Source organism: Lagopus leucura, unplaced genomic scaffold (assembly GCF_019238085.1).
Source record: "Lagopus leucura isolate 7727_CA_CO unplaced genomic scaffold, USGS_WTPT01 Super-Scaffold_810, whole genome shotgun sequence".
NCBI classification, from domain to species: Eukaryota; Metazoa; Chordata; class Aves; order Galliformes; family Phasianidae; genus Lagopus; species Lagopus leucura.
In genome coordinates, this window is record NW_024962261.1 from 10,099,264 (window position 1) to 10,121,711 (window position 22,448).

The 22,448-nt window shown below is 39.9% G+C and overlaps 1 protein-coding gene across 1 annotated transcript; it reads left to right on the forward strand.

Moving 5' to 3' along the window:
* Positions 1-5,226: 5,226 nt before the first annotated feature.
* TMEM38B (transmembrane protein 38B) lies at positions 5,227-20,862 on the forward strand. The gene is made up of 7 exons (XM_042866119.1): positions 5,227-5,240; positions 6,525-6,856; positions 10,661-10,817; positions 14,750-14,934; positions 15,973-16,060; positions 17,227-17,344; positions 18,363-20,862. The coding sequence occupies exons 1-7, from the start codon at positions 5,227-5,229 to the stop codon at positions 18,570-18,572; spliced, it is 1,104 nt and encodes a 367-aa protein (XP_042722053.1). The 3' UTR covers positions 18,573-20,862.
* The last annotated feature ends 1,586 nt before the right edge of the window (positions 20,863-22,448 follow it).

The following is a 22,448-nucleotide window of genomic DNA, read 5'->3' on the forward strand; positions in this document are numbered from 1 at the left end:
AAGAAAGTCTTTTCTTGTGCTCAGATGTGTTTTAAGTTTTTAATTCATGCCCATTGCCTACCATCCTGTCAGCAGTCAACAATGAGGATTCTAGGTCCTTCTACATCATTGCTTCCCAATACACATTTTCACACACTGAGCAGAAATGTCTTGAAAATATTAAAGTGTACTCTGTTGTTGTTTACTTTTTTTTTGCACCTACTTCAGGCAGAAATTCAGAACGGTGGTTTCTGAGAGACAATTCTTTCCTCTGCTAAAGATAAATTATTTGTTGCTGGGAGAGAAAATGGGAAATTTAAGGAAGATATTTGTTCTGCACTCCACCTTAAGTAGCACGGCTCTCATTTCTCCTGCAAAGCAGGCTGTTCAGTCCTACAGCCCTAAACGGAATGTGTTAGGGCAACATTTTATGAAAACAAATGGAGGAGTAAAAATGACTGTCTTAAAGCTGTCATCTCAGTTCAATTTTGGGCTCAGCTGTATTTGTACAATGTTTCAGGGAAAGCATTACATCTAAGATATTTGATAGGGCAGGAGACATCTATTATCTTGCCAGCAGTGCTCCTCTCTATCTTGAGATCTTGTTTGCTGAGCATGTCATGCATTACAACACGTAAATCAGTATTTAGCAAATCTAGCAGTAAACAAAATATTGAGTGGAATTACTAAGCAAAGGAGAAAAAAAAAAAAAAATCAGAAAGGCAAAATTAACATAGTAAGTGTAAATAGAAAAAAATACGCTTTCTGAAATTACTACATGTTGATTAACCCCAGGCACCTGTACAGGCTGGGAGGAGTGGTCCTTGAGAGCAGCTCAGCAGAGAAGGACCTGGGGGTCCTGATGGACGAGAGACTGAATATGAGCCAGCAGTGCGCTCTGGCAGCTCGAAAGGCAAATGGGATCCTGGGCTCCATCAGGAGAGGGGTGGCCAGCAGGGACAGGGAGGTGATTGTCCCTCTCTACTCGGCTCTTGTGAGGCCCCATCTGGAATACTGTGTCCAGGTGTGGAGCCCTCAGTACAAGAAAGACATTGAGATTTTGGAAAGGGTCCAGAGGAGGGCAACTAAGATGATCAGGGGGCTGGAGCACCTCCCCTATGAGGACAGGCTGAGGGAGTTGGGCTTGTTCAGCCTGGAGAAGAGAAGGCTGCGGGGTGACCTCATTGCAGCCTATCAATACCTGAAGGGAACCTACACCCAGGAGGGGAGTAAACTCTTCAAAAGGGCTGATAACAGCAGGACTAGGGGAAATGGTTTTAAGTTGAAGGAGGGAAGATTTAGGTTGGATGTTAGGGGGAAGTTCTTTACTAGGAGAGTGGTTAGGCCCTGGAACGGGCTGCCCAGGGAGGTTGTGGATGCCCCGTCCTTGGACGTGTTTAAGGCCAGGTTGGACGGGGTCCTGGGCAACCTGATCTGAAAGTGTATGTTTGGTGGCCCTGCTAGGCAGGGGGGTTGGAACTACGTGATCCTTGGGGTCCCTTCCAACCCGGGTGATTCTGTGATTCTGTGATGCTGTGATTGGATTTCACATGGAAATCTCATTTGTTTTTCGTTTTCCTGGGAAATACTGAAGCTTATAAGACATCAGCCAAACCAGTGTTTTTATAACCTATGCTACATTGTACATAAATACATTCCATTAAACAAACAGCATGATATCTGAGACAAAGTAATCCCAGATCCTCTGCTTCTTCGAGGCCAGATTTTGGAAAGTACTGAACATCTAAAACCCTCTGATATCCAATCAACTTTAAAGGTCTGGGCTTTTGCCCTGCTGATGCATCCAACACAAAAAAATACAATGTATATAGCAGGGCTTTAAACTAGATTTGATGGGGGATGTAAATTCTCTGAGTGACAGAGAAGAGCCAGGGAACCCCATCGCTTTAGGAAGCAAAGGGGAAAACCTCCCCCAAGAAGCCCAGCAGAAGTGCCTGGGAAGTACATAGTATGGGAAATAAGCAGTATGAAATAGAAGCCATGGTGCAGTTACATTATGTCAACGGTTTACGGGCTGGTTCGGCCCAGTTCCGTGACCAGCGGGGTGGAGGGATTTCACAGAATCCGAGCCTCCAGGAAAAGGGAACAGGGGACCCCAAAATAATTAAAAACAGCGGCAACGATCTGAGGAGAAACAAACTAATTTACTAAGTATAGTATCAGAATGCAAGATAGTACACTATAATACAATATAATCAGAATTGAAGCTAATAAATCAAATATAATGAGAGAGAGAATGTCCGAAAGGTGGATAGGCCTCACCACAACGCTGAGGTGAGATGCGCAGTCCAGCTGAGCAGCAGGGAGACAGGCCGAGAGCCGACCATGAAGAGCAGACGAAAAAGAGCGCATGAGGTGACCTTGCCAGGACTTCTATCTCCTCTCCCTGAGCGCAAGGTCCCCTGGGGAATGTAGTTCTTCTTCTCTTCTGGGCAGGTACCCAGGACTTGAGCATTAACAGTTAAACTCCCAGTGCCCCACGTGATGTTTTGATGTGAAATTTGGAAAGCCAAAAATCACAAAACCATGACAGATAACTATGACCTAATTTCTGTCACAGAAACATGGTGAAATGAATCATACAATGATGACTGAAAGCAACAAGCTTTTTTATAAAGGATAGGCTGGGTAGGAGGGGTGAGTGCCCTCTATGTCAAGAGGTAGATAGACAGCAAAGAGCTCCCTCTGAAAAGCAGCTAAGATTAAGTTGAGAACTTTGGGTTAAAAATAGGGATCAGACCAAGAAAGAACATCTGGTGATTGGGCCTACTACAGGATGCCTGACCAAGGGGAGCCTGTCAATGAGGCCTTCTTGTTTTAGCTACAAGAATGCTCACAGGCTCTCATCCTGATGAGGGATTTCAACCCCTGGATATCTGCTGGAAAAGCAACATGGTTGCAAGCAAGCCAAGAGACTCCAGGATAACTTCCTGGTCCAGGCATCAGACAGAGCAAGAAGAGGTGAAGTGTTACTGGACCTGGTGCTCACCAATGTGGAGGAGAGCATTAAAGAGGCTAAGATTGGGCTGCCGTGACCATACGCAGGTTGAGTTCATGGCCTTCAGAAATGAGTTCATGGCCTGGCAAAGAGCAAAGGCAGGACCTGCACTTCTGGACAGCAAACTTTAAATTATTTAAGGAATTATTGGATGGGATCACCTGGGAAGCTGTTCTTAGGGATATAGGAATTGCACTGACAGATCTTTAAGGACATCTTTCTGAAAACACAAGAGCTTTCCCTTAACCTACTCTGGGCGGCTGTTGAGCAGAGGTTGGTCCAGATGTTCTCCTGAGCTCCCTTCCAACCGTAGCCACCCTGTAGTTCTGTGAGCAGTGTTGCAACCTGTTTAATTCCTGTGAAGAAAACATCCAGTGATACATCTGGAGTTGGAGTATGAGTTCAAGCTCACTCTAGAAATCAACTCTGTTCTATAAGCACAGCTCATTAAAGCACATGATGGACTATGCAGATGCTTAGTCCAGTGCTGAAACCTAATCAGGGATGAAAAACCTGAGCACTCATGCACTGAGTAACTCTGTTACTCAGATAAGAAACACTTTTGTGCCTCCACTTCGCAGTACAGATTTGCATCAACCAGCACTCCAGGAAAATAAAGTGATGTTATGTTAGGGAATAAATGTCTGTTAACTTCCTGAGCTTTTTCCTTGCAGGTATTTTTATCAAAGCACTTTAGCAAACATTGAACAAACAAAAACTTAAGAGAGACATGAGAAAGTGACCTGTTGGAGAAAGAGGATGGAAAAGAAGGAGAGTGATAGGACAGTTTATTATGAAGGTTGAAGCTCCATAGAGAGGGTATGGCCTGAGCATTCATGCATTCATTAAAAACTTGCAGAAGAGAGAAGTAAAAAAGACCTCACAGATGAACAGATGAAGTTCTGAGCGAAATGGGAGACTGAGACCTGTACTAAACTATGACTAAATGCATGGATCAAACAAGAAAACAAGGAAAGCTGGGATACAGCTGTGAAGAATCATAATGAAAGAAATAGGGTGCAACAGAGAGAGGAAGGAGACAAAAATGTACTAGAAAATCAAAGTAAGAAGTAGGAGGGGGATGTGGCTCTGGGCAGCCTGGTCTGGTGGTTGGCGACCCTGCACATAGCAGGGGGGTTGAAACTGGATGATCATTGTGATTCTTTTCAACCCGGGCCATTCTATGATTCTATGACACTATGAAAGATAGATAGCTCTTGTGGGCAAACGACCACAGATCATGAGCAAAGCAGAGTGATGGCAGACAATGGGAGTGTCCATTTTTGTATGTAGCAAAGACCCAGATTTTAACCTGGACGGATTTTGATTAATAGATTTGAGTTTGAAAAATCTAAGAAAGGTGAATAAACTAAATATAGCAGTCCACAGAATATGAACATTTCTATTTGCCTGGTTTTGGAAAGTGGGCTGCAAGTTTTCAATCTAATGATTAAATAAGTTCTCCTCTTTTCCTAAGGTACCATCTTTCAATTCCAAGCCAGTGTCTGTAGAATCCCAGACATTAAGAAATACAACACTAAATAAGCATATTCCATATACAGCATTAACTTCAGAAGCACGAAACCAGATCGTGCTTCCAAGCTAGGAACACAGACCTTCTCTTCGAAAATTATACCACCATAATTGCCAAAGGAAATGAATACAACATTATTAATTGGGTATGAATACTCTAGTTCAGATTCTCCATGGCTTTTGTAAGATGTACAGAATAACAACTAACTAATCTCATGCTCTACAAAGACTAAAGATGTGGATTTGAATTCACTTTGAAACCAGTTTTCTTCACCACTTCACTCTGCTACTGCCCAGTGTTACCTAATGGTTTTAGCTTTGATTGGAACGGACTAATAACAACTGTCTGTCCAGGATCAGTTATAACATGAAGCAAGGCAGCTGTCAAGAACAGCAGACAAGCATGTGACACCTCAGACTCTCACAGCTGTTTTGGAAGTAGAAATGTGGCAACTTCATAAATAGCTAGAATGTTTTCTGAAGAAAATTCAGAAAACATTTGTATTAATTTATCATTATTGTACTGGAAAAAAAAGCCAACATACTTCTGCAAAAAAAAAAACCAAAAAACTTTGGCATAAGTGGATGCAGAGCTACTGCTTTTTTTTTTTCTTTGTTGTTGCTGTTTATTATTATTATTATTATTATTATTATTATTATTATTATTATATGTTGAGATTTACACCTCATGCACCATGGAATCCCAATGGTATCCTGGACTCCATCACAAGAGGGGTGGCCAGCAGGGACAGGGAGGTGATTGTCTCTCTCTACTCTGCCCTTGTGAAGCTCATTTGGAGTATTGCGTGCAGGTCTGGGGCTTCCAGTACAAGAGAGGACGTGGAGCTGTTGGAGAGGGTGCAAAGGAGCACCACTAAGATGATTAGAGGGCTGGAGCACCTGCCCTGCAAAGAGGGTGCTGAGCCTGTTTAGCCTGGAGAAGAGAAGGCTTTGAGGAGACCTCACTGTGGCCTTCCAGTATTTAAAAGGGGATTATAAAAAGGAGGGGAATCAACTTTTTACAAGGGTAGACACTGAGGGGAGTGTCTTACAAGGGGAGTGGTTTTAAGCTCAAGGAAGGAAGCCTTACATTGGATGCAAGGGTATAGTTGTTCACAGAGAGAGTGGTGAGGTGCTGGAACAGGCTGCTCAGAGAGGTTGTGGATGCCCCATCCATGGAGGTGTTCAAGGCCAGATTGGATGGGGCCCTGGGCAGCCTGGTCTAGTACCAGATCTGGAGGTTGGCAGCCCTTCCAGTGGCAGGAGGGTTGGAAATTGATGATCTTGGGGTCCCTTCCAACTCAAGCCATTCTATGATTCTATGAACACACTAGAATACTCATCAGCCCATTTTAAAATTTCTTATAAACACAATATTCCTTTTATCACCTCACCCACAAGAAATGAGGGGAGATCTCCTAGTTTAAAATCCAAAAAAACACTAAGCCAATGTTTTACTAATACACAGAGTGTAACTAGCTTATAAACTAATGCCATCTTGTTATACTGACAGCAGAACCCCCAGCAGAGGATGCCATGTACTTGAGGACCTGAGTAATTCAGGCGCTGCTGCTGCCAGAGGTGCGGCATGAAAAGATGAGTAGGTGTGCTACCATTTCAGAACAGCTGAGTTTATTTACGTGAAGGGCAGGCACAGCAGCACGCATGTCTGCGGTGTAAACACTGCCACCACGCACGTGTCGCTGGCCCACATTTTCTTTCACGTCACTCAATTTTTGTTGCGGTCGTTGCCGAACATTTGGCTCTTGTTGATCCCACCTGCTGGTAACGAGGCCGGTGCCGCTCCGTGGCATGAAGCAGTACTGCAAGGAGCAGAAATAGTACGGCAACTTCCACAGCTTGTGGGCAGAACACCCTGCCAGGAAACCCTCTGCAGCTGCATAGGAACACGTCAGCACTCAGCGGGAGACAAAACCATACCGACCCGCTTTCCGCCAGAGGATGCAGCTACTAATGTATCGCCTCCTGTCAGCTGCGGAAAGCAATATGCTGCTCTAGAAAATAACTGGTTTTCATGCCTGCGCTCAAGCACAGAAAGAAAGAAACCGAGAGCAAATAAAGTTCAATCGGAAAGCAGCGACCTCACAGACGGACATTCCCCCTCCCCGCCCCCCAGCTGGGATCAGACCCAGCGCACCGCCGCTCCGCCCTCCGACGGCTCCCGGCGAGGGCCACGCTTCTCCCAAGCGCCCGCCGCCATGGAGCTGGAGCAGGTGCCGCTGCTCTTCTCCCGCCTGCCCATGTTCCCCTTCTTCGACCTGGCGCACTACATGGCCTCCGTCATGGCGCTGAAGGAGCAGCGGGGTGAGCGGCGCGGGGTTCGCGGGGAGCGGGGCGGGTCGCGCTGTGCCCCCGCATGGGAGAGGCGTCCCACGGCGGTCTGTGTGGCGCACGTCGGGACGACGCTTCAGCCCCCGCTTGCTCTTTTCCAGCACATCGCCTTCACTGTCACTGTTATCCCCAGATCCCCCTTCTCCTTGTCCTAAGCATAGAGACCGCGTTGTGTTAGCGTAGCCACCTGTGGAGTGACTTCGGGCTGATAACCGTGCAGGAAACGGATCTGGCGTTGTGGATTGTGGAGCGGACTGGGAGCTGCAGCGCTCTGTTTGCTTACTGAGAGCTGATTCTTAGGTCACTTGTGAAGCGTGTCTAGGTGAATGTTTACTTCCTGCTGCATAAGTGCACTTAACAGGCAGTGAAGGCCAACCTAAAGTGCTGGCATCTTCACCACGGCTTGTTGCTATGGCTGAAGTTGTTTCTGGGTGCTGACACGCAACACTTCAGTACATTTCTGCACCTTTCTATCTAAGGAGTTGTCTATCTAAAGGTGGTTAAAATGCATTGCCTTTAGACTTTCTTTTGGAATGAACACCCATGAGAGGAGTTGAGCAGTAGGAGTTGCTCTGCAGTGCTGTGCTGAGTGTAGTGTAGCTTCAGTGGGACATAACATCAGGACAGCAAAAGTGATGGTTTGTGCTTTTTTTAAATTTAATTTTCAACCTTGTAGCTGTAAAGTTCAGAGCTTTTGAGTATACCCTAATACTCAGAATTAATAACAGTAATTACAGTGACTGCATGCTGGTTTATCGCTTGCTTGCAGACAGTTTGAATATTATGCCACAGAATGATTAAGGTTGGAAAAGACCTCCAAGATGTTCACATCCAACCACCAACGCTTCCCACCATGCCCATCAACTATATCCCTCAGTGCTGTGTCCACATGGTTCTTGAACACGTCCAGGGATGGTGACTCCATCACCTCCCTGGGCAGCCTGTGCCACTGCAGCACTGCTCTGTGTGTTCTCAGAAATTCAGTTATTCTCTTCCACACATGGATAATTGGGTAGCGATTAAGTGTCTGTTGGCACAGGAAGCATGTAGTCATGTCACAGCTAAGTTTGTTTATCTCAGTTGGCATTTCATTAAATTACTAACTGCTAAACACCAGATTAGGTGTATTTTTATGATGGATGTGCAACGTACTAACTGGGAATTTTCCCAGTCTTTCTAGCTAGATTTTCTTCCTCTCTTGTGAGTACTGATGAACTATAGCAGAGACAACCAGTATGTTGCTTTGTGCATCAATTAAGCTAAGATTTCTTGCTCAGTACATTTGGGGTTGCTTAACTAACTGCTTGTAAGTCCAGATGGTAAGTTTGGGGTCATATTTTCTTGGAGGAGGTAGAAGGAAAGGGGAACAGAAGAAAACAGAAATTGAGGATTGTGGAAATGCAGCGTTTGGAAGGAACGGGCTAGTTTTGGTCTTGAAAGTCTTCTGATATGAGATCCAAGTTATGTGAGGAGAACTAATTCTTTTGGCACCCTTTTTCTAAATCTTAGAAAAATTTGGCTTAAGTCTGGCTTTAGCCTAATTCACAGTATGTACAGTTCAACTGGAATGCTGGGAAAACTTTTCTAGAAGTGCTTCTAGTTTGATCTTTAGATGTATTGTGGTATATATTCTTGTTTGCCTGTTTAGAACATGTTAGGAAGCCTAAAGCAGATCTTAACCTACTTACAGAATAAGCTGACAAAGCTTTTTATTAATATCATCTAGAAATAATATTTAAAACTGCATTCAATGATAATCTTTGTATTTTGAAACCTTATCTCTGCTTTCTAAAATACACCATTTGCAGGACTGGTGGCCTTTTGGCAGATAATATCCTGCATGGTTGTGTGATGCCTCATTAGTTTTTCATGGTGCACTAGAGGACAAAAATAAATGACTCCTTGTTTAAAAAATACGTGACCTACTTAAAACTCCATTTATTTTCTGAAAATTACATCCCATTTGTAATTTAGGTGCTAATATAGGCTTTAAATTGGGATAAACTTATTTTGCTTTTTACTTGTATAGTGATATATTAACTAAGAAAATTCTCCTACTGATCATCAGTAAAATCCTATTTTTTCAGGAAGACACAGCACCTGCAATGGTTTCCTTTCCTTCAGTCAGTAATCTTGCCAAACACCTGGTGAGGTTAAGGAGGCTTTCTTTTCACTAGCTCTCAGCTGTGCTGTGCCTAGGGGAGGGAGGAGCGCAGTTCAGTATTTTCCAGGAGGTCACAAGTAAGATGTTAAGATGATTACTTCTCTGCTAATGCCAGGTGAGAAGCATTGTGCTAATGAAGGAGAGGTTGGTGCAGGCCCACCTGATGATGGATGAAATATAAGATTTCTTCTGCACCTGGTCTGGAGGATAGCAATTCTTGTGTGTGGAACCTCCTGTGATAACGTGATTACCAGTCTTGCTCCAAAAACAGATCACTGTGCAGATTACATTTAGTATTACATCAGGCCAGGAGTTAAAGTAGTGCATAGCACAACTGCTGACATATATTTACTAACAGCGTTGTGCCCTTGTGGCGCGTGATCCCGAGTGATTTGTGATTTATGGTGGCTGCTGCCATCATCCAAGTTTTTCTTGTTAGTCTGTAAAATTTGAGATTCTTCTTCTATACATGATCTCCTTGTGCAGTAATACTGCACTAACACTTAAAACTGGAGCAGTGTTGTTGATAGTCTTGTCTAAAGTGAATTGTAGTGAGAGTGCTCTCTGATTCTCTCTGATACATTTACACATCCCGTTTTTGATAAGAACCTTCTTTTCCTGTAGAATTCTTGTAAAATAATTCTGCTGAATCATTAGCCAAATGCTACATTTCACTTTGGGGCAGACACTAGTTTTCATCTTTGCTTTTGTGACCTTTAGCATTTGGACTACAAAAAATACAGTTAGTTTAGGCAAACTGAGCCCTACTTCTTTATAAAGGGGGAGATTTGAAAGTGGCAAGCTCCTGAAGTGGAAGGAAATAAAAACAATGATTTCAAGATATTTTTGGCTTTGATAAAGTGTTTTTTCCCCTTAGAAATGGTTAAAGATTCCTTTTTTTCTTTACTCCAGCATAATCTTCTGCTATTGAAAACTCTTCTGGTATGGTTGAATTGCAATTTAAAAAGCAATTAATTTTTAAGATTTTAAAGATGAAACAGTGAAACTTTTAATAACAAGTGAAGCTGAAATTTATTCTACATCTTTGGGCGAACATTTTTGCCTGTTCAGGACTGCAGGTAAAACAATAGTTGCTTAATTACTTTGGGTTGTGCTTTTATTTTACCCAGTGAACGTTGTTAGGAGGGTTTTAAGAGGAAAAAACTTGAATTCATAGCAGAAATAGAAGTTGTAGAACAATCTTCAGAAAGTAGCTGTATTAATACCAGTCCTGTTCAGTCAGCAAAGCAATTACGTATTCTTAATAAAAATTCAAAAGCAGCTTTACAACAAATTTTAAACAACAAACCCTCTCAGACCACACTTTGAAAGCTGTTACTGGTAGCAAAGTAGTTAGGCTGAACCAACCCACAAAAAATGCTGAGAGAACACTGCATCATTTTTTCACTTTTATAGATAGTATACACTTCATGTTGTAGAAAGTATGCATTTAGCAAAGACTTCTCCTGTGAAGGCCTGCAGATTTGTGTACGGTTTTTCGTGATCCAAAGGAACCGTGCAAGACTGTGTGTCTTAAAAAATACTGTCTTTTAAAATGTAACATGATTTTCAAGTGTTTGCTTCTGTTTATGTATCTTTTCTCTTTGCTTTAGGAGCTGTGGAAGTGTCAATCCGCAGTCCAGTTGCTTGCTGGTTTAGTGCTATGCTTTGCTGCTTTGGTGGATCTGTTTTGTCTTCCTTGATGCTTGGAGAACCTCCAGTAGCATTTTTGGCAAAGACCACAAATATTCTACTGGCATCTTCAGTCTGGTAAGCAGCCACAATTGAGTCACGTGAGTGTATTTATTCTGAGGAAGCTGTACTTTGACTGTAAATAGTAAGATTATATCATCAAGCTTAACTTAGAAATATCATGAATTTAGATGCTCTCTCTTCACCAGAGAAGTCACTGCAGCAAAACAGCTGGTTTGAACCCTTTCTGTAGAAATGAAATGTTCAAAAAGAACAACTCTTACAAATTGCTTTATAACTAAGTCACTACATTTTCCTTATATTTTTATGGTGTTCCTTGTCAAACAGATTATCCAGAGTAAAATAGACTTCAGTTATTGCTTTCCTGGATATGGAGAGGTCATAAATGCCATCTGGTATTTTCAGTGGTAACTTCTGAAGACCAGAACATGATTGAAATAAAGTTCTTGAACTTTTTTCAGCTGGGGAGCTAAGACATGGATATTCTTTTTTCTCTTCCAGTGTCTTCTTTCTGACTTTTTTTTTTCTGTCTTTTGCCCTTTCCCATATTGCTTTCCTAAAAGGATGGGGTTATAGTGAAAGCCAGTAGAGAGCTGAATGGGAAGTCAGGTATGTGAACATGGCAGTAATTTGGCCTGTTTTGGAGTTTGTAAATAGTACCGGAGTTATTTTCATGTGAAGGTACCCTGCAGTGGAAGTCAGTTGTTTGAAAGATCAGTTTGTTGCTCTGATCTTGAAAGGAATCCTCAAATTTAACAAAATTTATGAGCAGCAGTGGATTCCTATTTTACAGGAGTATTAGCTGCTTGAAATCCTTCCTTGTTGCCTCTTAAGTTTTACAATTGCAAACCATAGAAATGAAAATAAGTGTTTACATCTACATGAGTGTATCTGTGTTAGTCTTCTGGTTTGTAGTGGAAGATGCAGACAAATTTAAGCAAATCAGTGAGATGAATAGCCTACAATTAAATGTGTATTGATAAAATATTTACAGAATCAGCTTCTGGTGTATATTAGACAGTTTTAACAAATAATACTTGAGTTAGGAGGTGTCTTATTCCCAGGTGGGACAAAATGGTTTTCTTCAGTGTCTGGTATGGTGCTGTGGCTCGGTTCTAGGAGAAAAGCAATGTTGATAATACACTGATGGTTGCAGTTGCTGCTAAGCAGTGTTGTACAGAGCCAAGAATCTTCACAGCAAAGGTCCCAAGGAGCTGCGTTGTCCCAATTCCTCCAGCAAGCTCTGTGGCTGCTCCCACTGTTACAATGGACCCTGTGGCCGCTCCAGCTCCTGTAACAGGTCCTGCAGTTGCTCTGACTCCCTTGTGACAGACTCTGCAGTTACTATAGCCCTTCTGACAGGCCCTGCAGGTGTTGTGATCCTCACAGCCAGCCCTGTAGTCACTCCAATCCCTGTGAGAAGCCCCATGTTGGGTGCCAAATGAGCTGCTGTGGTTTAACCTGGCAGGTGGCTCAGCACCACATACTCAATCCCTTTCTTACCAATGGGATGGGGGGAAGGCTAGAGAAAAACAAAGTAGAACTTGTGGGTTGAGGTAAAACTGTTTACTGAGATAGAGAAAAGGAAAAGAGTAATAATTATAACAACAACAATAAAAAGTATGTATGTATATATGAATATAGGTAACAGGTGATGCGCAAGCATTTGCTGATCACCCCCTTACTGCTATCCAGCTAGACCCTGAACAGGGGAAGAGAGTGAGATGAACTCCCATGGCCTTCAAAACTCCTACAACTTGATGTCATATGGTATGGAATATCCCTTTGGTCAGTTTAAGTCAGCTATCCTGATTCAGTTCCCTCCCATCTCCTTGGGGCCTTCACTGTCAATGGCTTTGGCTCTGTACAACACTGCTTAGTAGCATCTCTAAACATCACTGTGTTACTAACATTATTTTTCTCCTAGAACCAAAACATAGCATCATACCATGCTCTCTAGAAAAAAATTCTGTCACAGCTGAAACTCGGACAGGACAGGTAAAGAGAACGTAACTTTTGTTTGATGTGGACAAATGTGACATGCTGAAATAAAATGAGGTTTTAATGAGAACCTATGAATGTTATGAAACTTCTTAGGCTTTTAGTTTTGAGTTCTCCATTAGTATAATAACTTGAATTCTCGATCTCAAGACACATGAAGCAAAATTCCCCAGATCACACATAAAACTGGAAAATGAACGGGGTTGTGCTATGCTCAAGAAATGCTCCTAAATAGACTGTAGGACAGCGACATCTACTGTTAGCAAGCTTTACTAACAGAAGTTAGAGGCAGAAATGGGGTGGAGTAGTAGTGCAATTTGAATTCAATCCAGTTGTCTATGCTTTGATGTCATAAACACTCGTTTTGCAATTGTAAATTAATTCTGGTTAGTGTTGTGCATTGATTACATGGCTTAAATGGCTATTTGCAGTAGCCGCCAAAATGCGTGCTCTGTATACATCTATGACATACCAGCTGAAGTTTGGTTGCTGCAGAGGCAATTGAATTTGCCATAGGAGATAAAGGAAGAAATTTAAGCAATTGAAAACAGTGCTAGAACTAATGGAGTAGGAGCAATAGTTAGCTATTACTGTAAATTCCAATAGCTTCCATGTATTTGAGAAAAAGGCTATTGTATGCTTCAGTCTGGGAGGTCTTAAAGAGAAAAAGCTTTATATATTTTCAGTGATACTGAAAACTCTGGATACTTAGTACACTGCAGCAAAAAGAAGTGCATAAATTGTGCTTTCCTATAGAGCATCATGGCATTCTGCTGTTAAGGATAGGCATTATTTCTGGAAAAACACCTAAGTGTTCTCATACTTTCTAATCTCAAACCAAGAAACATGACTGACTCTTTCTGGCTCTGGTGTGTGATAGTTGTTTTGATGGAGTGAACTAGAGAAAGAGATGCACATCTCTACCTTGCTGCCTGAGAAAACAGGGAAAAGATACAGCCTTTGTACTTCTTGGTAGACTAGATTGAGCTCAGAAGCCTAAACCAAGAGGCAGGTGTTTCTTTCAGAAAAATGAAGATGTAATCTTCTGTCTCTTATAGGTTGTCTCTGCTTTCACTTCATTATTTCTGCTTTATTTCTATTCTGATATAGATGCTTATGTTTTTTTTTTGTTTGTTTTTGTTTTTTTTTTTTTAACTTCTATTTAGAGGAGACCTTGACTGTCTGCTTAAGAATTAAAATTTGGTTATGATTGAGGAGATAAAGTAAAACATCACATAATCTAAACACAATTTACTGTCAACTTAGGATTTCATTGTTAATTATCTTTATTTTATTTTGAAAACAACCTGATTTAAAAAAAAAAACATTAAATTTAAGGTATACCTTCAGTTGTTTTGTTAACACTTTCAAGAAAGAAATGTACTTGTGACTAGAAAGCTGGGAAAACTAGAATCAGTGGTTACTAAGATGTGAAATGGGTTTGAAAATAGCTGTGCATTTTGTCTGTCGTGATACTAACTAGTGGAGGCATTCTTGCTGCAATTATGTAATTCCATACAACTTTCAGAGGGAAGCATACTGTCAGCACATAATTTATCACCTTGTCTTACTTCTGGGGGTAAAAAAAACAAAAACAAAGTCAGACAGCAATTTAATAATTTGAATAATCTAAATATGGTATGTAAACTACGGAACCATTGCTGAAAGAAGTTTCAGGAGCTGGACTTGATGATTCATGTGGGTTCCTTCCAACTTGGAATATTCTGTGAAAATTTAAAGCTCCTTCTGATTACTTTAAGGGATTCTCAGCTGGGACAGTGAGGCAACAACGACAGTAATGTTTCATGATTCGGTAGAAGAGCTCAAACAGGCTCAAAAGCATTTCAGATTCATTCTAATATCTGCAGTATAAGAAACTGAGCTGTCAGTAGTGTATCAAGTTTTGCTAGTCACATTCAAGGAATATCTAGTGAATTTGTTAGAAATATTTGAACACTGGTAACAGATTTTCTCAATATGGTTTTCAGGTATCTTGTGTTTTACTGCCCACAAGACAAATTCTACCAGTGCTTTGCGTTTCTGCCTCTTCGGCTTCTGGTTGCAGGAATGAAAGAAGTGACTAGGACTTGGAAAATAGTGTCTGGCGTTGCGCATGCAGACAGTCATTTTGAAGATGCCTGGCTTGTCATGATAGCTGTGGGCTGGGCCAGAGGTAACATGCATAACATCTTCTTCTGATGAGTTATGATATTTTGGAGTGGTATTTAAATGCCTAGCCCTTCAGCATAACTCTAGCACTGTTCCTTGCTGTGATGAATATGATAGTCCTAATACAGCCTGTTATCCCCCCAAGGGAGAAGTCTGTGCAGCAGCTTTTCTGCCTGGATAAGGGTGACACTGAATGACTTTGAGGGAAGTTCATCTTATCCTTTCAGAAGGTCTTGTGAGGACTTCTAGGATGGGCAGTTGGTGGCAATGAGGAAGTAGATCTCCTGCTGTCACTAACCTTTCCAAAAGCATGTGTCCTCCGAAATGTTTTCCTTACACGTGGCTGAAGAAGACAGGTTGTCTTCTTAGCTTTTTTATTGCTAACGTGAGCTTATTTTAAACACAGGAATTACCTTTCTAGACTGCATGCTGTCTGGAATCTACCCTCCTAACAGCTATATTTATAGTGACAAAGTAAGAACCGCTTCAGGTTGTAGTGCTGCAGATCTTGAATCTGTTTGCTTAATGCTGCTGGGCTTTGGGAAACAACATGTGTTCATATGAAGATCTGTCTGTTGTATAACTTTTTCAGTTGATGATACAGATCAGTTTTACTGGCCAGAATTTCTAATACCTGGTTATGTTTTGCCTCTCTGTAATATAAAACACACATCCATCTTCTGTTGTGGAAGATTCTCCTATTTTGTACTCACATTCTCCGTACTTAGTTGCTAACAAGAATGGAATAGCATAAGCTTCTGTAGCGATTTACTTTATCAGGTTAGGCACTTGTTTGCAGTGATCAGTGTGTCATTTCCGATTGCTGTGTAAAGGTGAACCTGGCGTTCTTCCTAACTGAAGCCCTGAAGTTTCCGTTTGGTCACTCAAGTCATGCACATATGAAAGATTGGATTAACCTCTTTAAGTCTGAGCTTTGGGTGCCATATTTGGCGCCTGGTTTAAGAAGTTTTGCTGGAGCAACAGTAGGCTGTGCAGCAGCGGTAAGCAAGTGAAGGCTTACTGTTAATCTTTGGAATTTCAGGAGCTGGTAGTGGTCTAATCTCCAACTTCGAGCAGTTGGTGAGAGGAGTGTGGAAACCTGAAACCAATGAACTACTGAAGATGTCCTAGTAAGTTTTTTAAAAACAAATGCAATGTGTTAACTGCTGTTTTAATAACTTCCTGTATTCACACTTCACATTTAAAAATACAGGAAAAAAAAAGAAAATGAAACCCAAACAGAAATGTTTATAATAGATGGTTGGTATTTATCTTGTGAAAGATTGGTTGTTGATCTTATGTAATTTTAGCTATCTTTTGGTCATTTGGGGTTTGCAGTGCAAGAATACCAAATAGGAAGAAGTCAATATGATGGCTAAACAGTGGTTGGAAATTGTTGGAAAACATTACGGAGGAGCACAGCCTTCAGTCCAAAATGAAAAGTACCACAAATAAATGAGTAAAGTGTGTGGTTTTAGTGCACATTCTGAACATCAGCAATATGGCTTCCTTTGAACATTCTTACTTTCTCTGCCGGCACTTTTTCCACTGAAGATTCTGATTATTTGAGAAGGTGCAAACTGGTTATTCATTATAGCAAAAATGTAGGATGACTTCATTTGACCGAAAGTTCTCATGTTTTCTGACTGCATACATGTCAGCTCAAGTACCATCATGAGGAAGGTAGATTAAAGATGTAAATCTTTCTGTGTTGCAAGTCAACACAGCTATGCTGACAAAACTTGGTAACAAAGGCCTATATCAAGCCAACTGTCAGCTGATCACAACTGTAGAACTGGTGGAGTGTCACAGTGGAATGAGACTTGAATAAGGTCACACTTTGACACCTGTGACAACTGCTTGGAATAACTAACTCCTCTAATATAGGGGAGGAATATGTTTTTAAGTCAAATCTGAGTAATAAAGATTTGTAATTTATCTGTTCAGTAAAGTACATGTTGAGAAGAGGAAAAGGAGCAACTTAGTATGTAGAATCTAAATAGAAGCATTAGGATGTATTTTAATTTGAGGAGTATTTGTGAAATAGAAATTTATTGGCTGTATAAATCAATGTTGCACTTCATGCTTGTCTATAATGCAGCAAGCATAATAATATTGTATGAAATGAAAGTCATAGTTTAATAACATTGTGGTTTTTTACTTTGTCACTGCAAGTATTTGTCTCTTTTATTTAGAAATAATTGTTGTGCATGCTGAGAATATTTGTTTTCCAGGCCATGAAATTTGTCAGAGTAGTGTAGGAAAGAGAAATTAACATTGTTTGTTTAATTTTCAGTCCTGTGAAGGTAACTTTGATAGGAGCAGTTCTCTTCACTCTGCAGCACAGCCAGTACTTGCCAATCGCAAGACACAACCTTATGTTTCTATACACCATCTTTCTTGTAGTTTCCAAGGTAAGAATCTGAAGGTGTTGCGAATAACTGATTTTAAAAAATACCTTTTTTCAGTCCTCAAACATTATGCTGCAAGTTATAAAGCTTGCTTCTAGGAGGGGTGGATGGCTTCTGCAGAAGTCTTGAAGCTGTTTAGTCTTGCTTATATGAACAGAAGACCTATTCTCATACTGTTCAGCATATGGAGTGAGGTGGAATCATGAATTTTGGCTTCCAAGAGTTGGCGTGGTAGCCTTTTATTAACACAAACTCAAACAAAGTTGGTGTTTGTGGAAAGAAACACTCCTCTGCCTTTTGCTAGCTGCTGAATGCTTGCCTTATATGTGCAGTCATCTATGGGTTTGCAAAAGAAACTAAATAGGTTTTAGTCTGTATATGCATGTCACATATTATTACAATGCTGTAAAAACAATGCAGTTAATACATTAAAGGTAAATAATAATATTTTCTTACACAGCATCACTTAATTTTGGTCCTTGACTCATTTAGTATTGTTCATTTCTAGGATGATGCTTGTCTTCAGGATTATTAGCTAGTAAGAAATGTGTAGCCTGTGTGTTAGCAGAAGTCTAGCAATTTTAAGAGCTTCCGAGCTGCTGTTGAATAGACTAGAGAGCAAAATGTTTGTTGTCAGTCTCACTTTTGTGAAGTAGTAGACAAGTTCATTTCTGAGGAAGTTGCTTTAGGGAGACAAGACTTCAAACTAATGTTCACAGCTCTTCACCTAAACAAATGAAGGCCTTGTTGTATGACACCAATAACGGTTTATTTTTAGGATGATTTTGGTAAATCTATGTAGCTTTACATAGCTTTAGATAGCTACAAAAAGTGTAGGTCAGAAAGGGAAATATTTGCTGATGATTTCAAGCTATAGTGGGCATGTTTCTGTTCTTGATGGCATGAACTCTTAGTGCTCAGTTTGCAAGTTGGAAGTGCCATACATTGGTTTATCACGGAACTTTTTTTCAACTACTGTGAAGTCATTAAAACTTACAGTGCAACTTGACTGTTCTCATAGGTAACAATGATGTTGACAAGATCTACAGCTTCTCCATTTGCTCCCATTGAGTCTGCATTGAGCCATATGTTCTTTGGCTTGCAAAAACCACCACCCAAAGTGAAGGGTGAAGGTGCTTCATCTTCCAATGGCTCTTCAGTCTGTGACCAGTCGTCCTCAGAGCAGCCCCGTGATGGTGTTAAGAAGAGACAGGCAAAGAAAACAGAATAAGTAGCTTACAATACATGACAACCTGTGAAAATGTTTATATTTTAGATGAGGCTGATTGAATTTTTTTTTTTTTTTTTTTAATGTATGTGAGATGAGATTAAGGCTGTATGATATGTTGTTGTTTGCCTTCAGAATCTGTATGGTATGCTTTTGGAATGTATTCAGATGTCTAGGTGCACACATTGGATTTCTAAGTCTAAAAGTTCACATTTTTATAGTGCTTTTAAGTTTGATAATTTTTGTATTTATTAATAGCTTTAAATTCTTAGATGCTAAAATAACTTTCAAAACGTGACAGTTACTTTTTTTTTTCTGGTATATCACATGATTCGCCTCTCTTTTTACTTCTTGATTCTCACGTTTCGTTTGGATACCCAGACTTGCGCTGCCAAGTGTTCACAGCACAGTGTCCCAAATAGGAAAGCCTGATTAAGGCTTAATCACGTTGCACTGTAAAACTATGAAAAAGTACCACATAATGCCTTTAATAACAAAAATAATGGAATTCTGTTTTGCTTCCCACTACTCTAGTTTAGACTTCCGTCATTTACTTAAGTCAATATTTTTTGCATTGTTTGTATCTTTCAAAATAAAAATTATCTGGCACTTTTAAAAATCTTTACAGTTAGGAATTAGAAGCATTTCAGTATTGTGAGCTTACTTTGATGTTTTTTGTAAATTTTTGAATATTTAGCTATCTTTTGTGCAACGTGTGATTTTTTTATTTTTTTTTTTAATGTTGTTTCTAGCGTCTTTCAATTTGGGATGAGACATCTCTTTGCCTGCACTTTTATCTAGGCACAAGTTTATCTTTTCAAAGTCAAACATTCAAACTTTTTTTTTAAAAGAAAGAACACTGGACAGTACGTATGCCTTGTTTATCACAAGTTATGCCCTGTTATACATGCTGTTAATACACACAAATACTATTGTCTAGCAGTTACCCCTGGTGCTATTGAGTTACTGCCAAAAGCACTGAAAGTCTATATTAATGTTTGTTGCTATTTGCTGCATCCTGCTCATTGCATCTTTTTGCAGACAGTATGGAGCAGTTTTTTACTTCAGAACCAAGGTCTCACAGATCTTGCATTTTGTAAGATTCTAATGTTTTCACAGAAGTCTTCAATTTGATGTGCCATTTTTAGTACACATTAAACAACTTTTATAGAATGAGACTCTTTGTCTTTGGAGAGTGCTGATTTGAAGAGAACTTTTGAATAAAAGGACAGTGGTTAATCTTTGTGCAGGAATGCCAAGGAGAATGTGGAGGAAGATGTGATTTGAAAAGGCAAAGTTCTAGTTCCAGGTACATATCTAAATTTAGAAAAAGCCATCGCCAGTGCTATACTTAAAAAAGAATCCATGAAATTTCTTATGCCTGTCAAGCTACATCTCCATGGTAGTGACCAAAGACACCGACCTCCTTAGTCTGGAATTTAACTGTATAGCAAATGTATGCTACCTCAAAAACAAAGTCAGGTATTCAACACAGAATAAAAAAGAATCCTGCTCTGCGGACAAAGTAGTAATGATGTTCTTACTGTTTTACAGTGAAAATCTATCCAGTTGAAAACACTTGGAGTCATGCTTGCAGGGTGTCTTAGGTTTTTGGTGTTAGGACTCATGGATATACAAGTAAGCTTGGAGCAGCCAACTTTCTGCTTAATAATCAACTAGTTTATTTAGTAATATCAGCAAAAGTTGTTGTCTACAGTTATTAAGACTTCTGGATGGATTCTTTAATCTAATTGAATTGTGATAAGAAATTACACAGCTGTGAAGTGCTGCCTGATAACTAGCTACTCTTATCCCAAACAAATGTGAAAATACACTTAGACTAATTCTCTTAGCAAGTTTGCATTTCGAACAAAAATATGTGGCTTTGTATTCTCTCTGCACTTAACTACAATACTACAAAAATAGGTTTTCTTCTGTTTTACTGAATATTTCAAGGCAGATATGAAACATAATGTATTGTGTATTATTAGGAGAAGGAACATATGTTATGCTGAAGGAAATTCTGTGATAAGCGCCTTGAAAACAAACCTTCATGTTTAAAGATCTCAGAGGCTTTTCTGTAGAATGGGTGTTCAGAAGAACTCTGCACTGAGTTACATGCAAGCACTATGGGGGATTATTAAGCTATTTTCTAGTCTAATAATTGTTTTGTTTTTGTTGTTTTTTTAATATAAAAAGATAAGTAGTTGCACATAGTTTAAGCTGAATTCCATGGGAGGTTTTAATACTGTGTATCCAGGATGCCTTAAATAAACACTTAACTATTTTCTGACTTTCTTGCTGGTGCTTCTGTATCTCTGCTAAGTGTCCCATTGTGCGGCTGGTAAGAAATCCTTTCAAATATTTTGTTTTGGGTAAAGAATGTCAGGCTTGTCAGAACTGCATATGTGAACTAGTTGCCTGTATCTAATTCTAGCACTAGTATGGTAAAATTAGAAATATTTGCTTTATTCTTATATAAAGGCAGGCTTGAAAGAGTTCTTCCACCAGCTTACTCTGCACTGGTAAGGCCTGTGCCTGCTAATTCAGCGGCTGTTCTTGGTCTTCATTTCTCCTAAATATGCCCAGTTTCTATAACAAGAAGTACAAGAAGTGTAATTGATGAGCTGAAACAGTGACTTCATTTCCATCTTGATTCTTCAGTATACTATTAGGCAAGATAGAATTGCTGAAGAATTACAAACTTCTATCTTCTATAGGAATATAAATTCACTTATCTTAAGGGCTGTGCTGGATCTCGATGTCTTCCAACAAGCTAGACAGTGAATGAAAGCTTTACTCAATGCTTTTCATTTTTCAGGGGAATCTTCGTTTGTAAGGACTGAGCAAAGTCTTATAAAAAACAGCAATTGAGAAACAGCATTTGACATTAAAATGACAATTGAAAATGTGATCTAAATAGTACTTTACATTTGTTAAGATAAAACTGCCCCATTAAGCACTCAACATCCCTTTGTGAAATGTGTGAAATCGTCCATCAAAGAACAGGTAAAATTAGTGAATGCTTACGTAGAATAATTCTCAGGCAATAACAGCCTGATGAACAGTGATCTGCAAGGGATTTTACCTGCAGTCAACAAGGAGAATATAATGATTAAAATGCCATACCAAAGAAAAAACTGCTGGGGCCAAGTCTGATAAACTAGTGCATGCTTACATCCAATGTTAACTGCAGAGAATGAATAGATTCATTTGCTAATAAAATAAATACTTCTTTGAGTTGGAGCGTGCTGTCAAAGTGATTGAGAGAGCCTTACTGACTCTGTAAGCTGATAGTGCCAGTGGCCTCTAGTACCTAGGAGTGGACTTTAAAGGACAACTTTGTTGTCGCTGGTTGAAAGTTTGACATGCTTTCTGACACTGTTTACCATTACAGGTTATATATAAATTGGTAGAGCCACTTAATCAGTCACCTTCGGTTTGTCAATTGTTTCCCTTCTGTGAAAGGTGACCACATCAAAGAGTTGAATACAGAGGTTAGATTTGATAGTCCTGGGTTTGGTTTATTTTCTGGCTAAACATGGAATAAAATCACTGAGAGATTTTTTTGATCCAAACCTCCTTGATAAACATTCTGTTTTCTAACAATTATATTATTAAATGGTCCTGGGATATGCTTTCAGTAAGATTTGTGTATGACTTTAAGATACTTAGAGGGAGATTGTTCTGAACAAGTTGAAGACATGAAGTTAATATTTCAGTGGAATTATTCTTTTGGCAAGACATAGAAATAGTTAATATCAGAAAAATCCAAGGTGAAAAAGTTAGTGTTGTATTCAAGAGAGTACACTCTCGTGGCAACTCCCTCTCACAGTATGGATTTCTATCCTTCTTAGTATGAAAACTTGTCCTATGAGT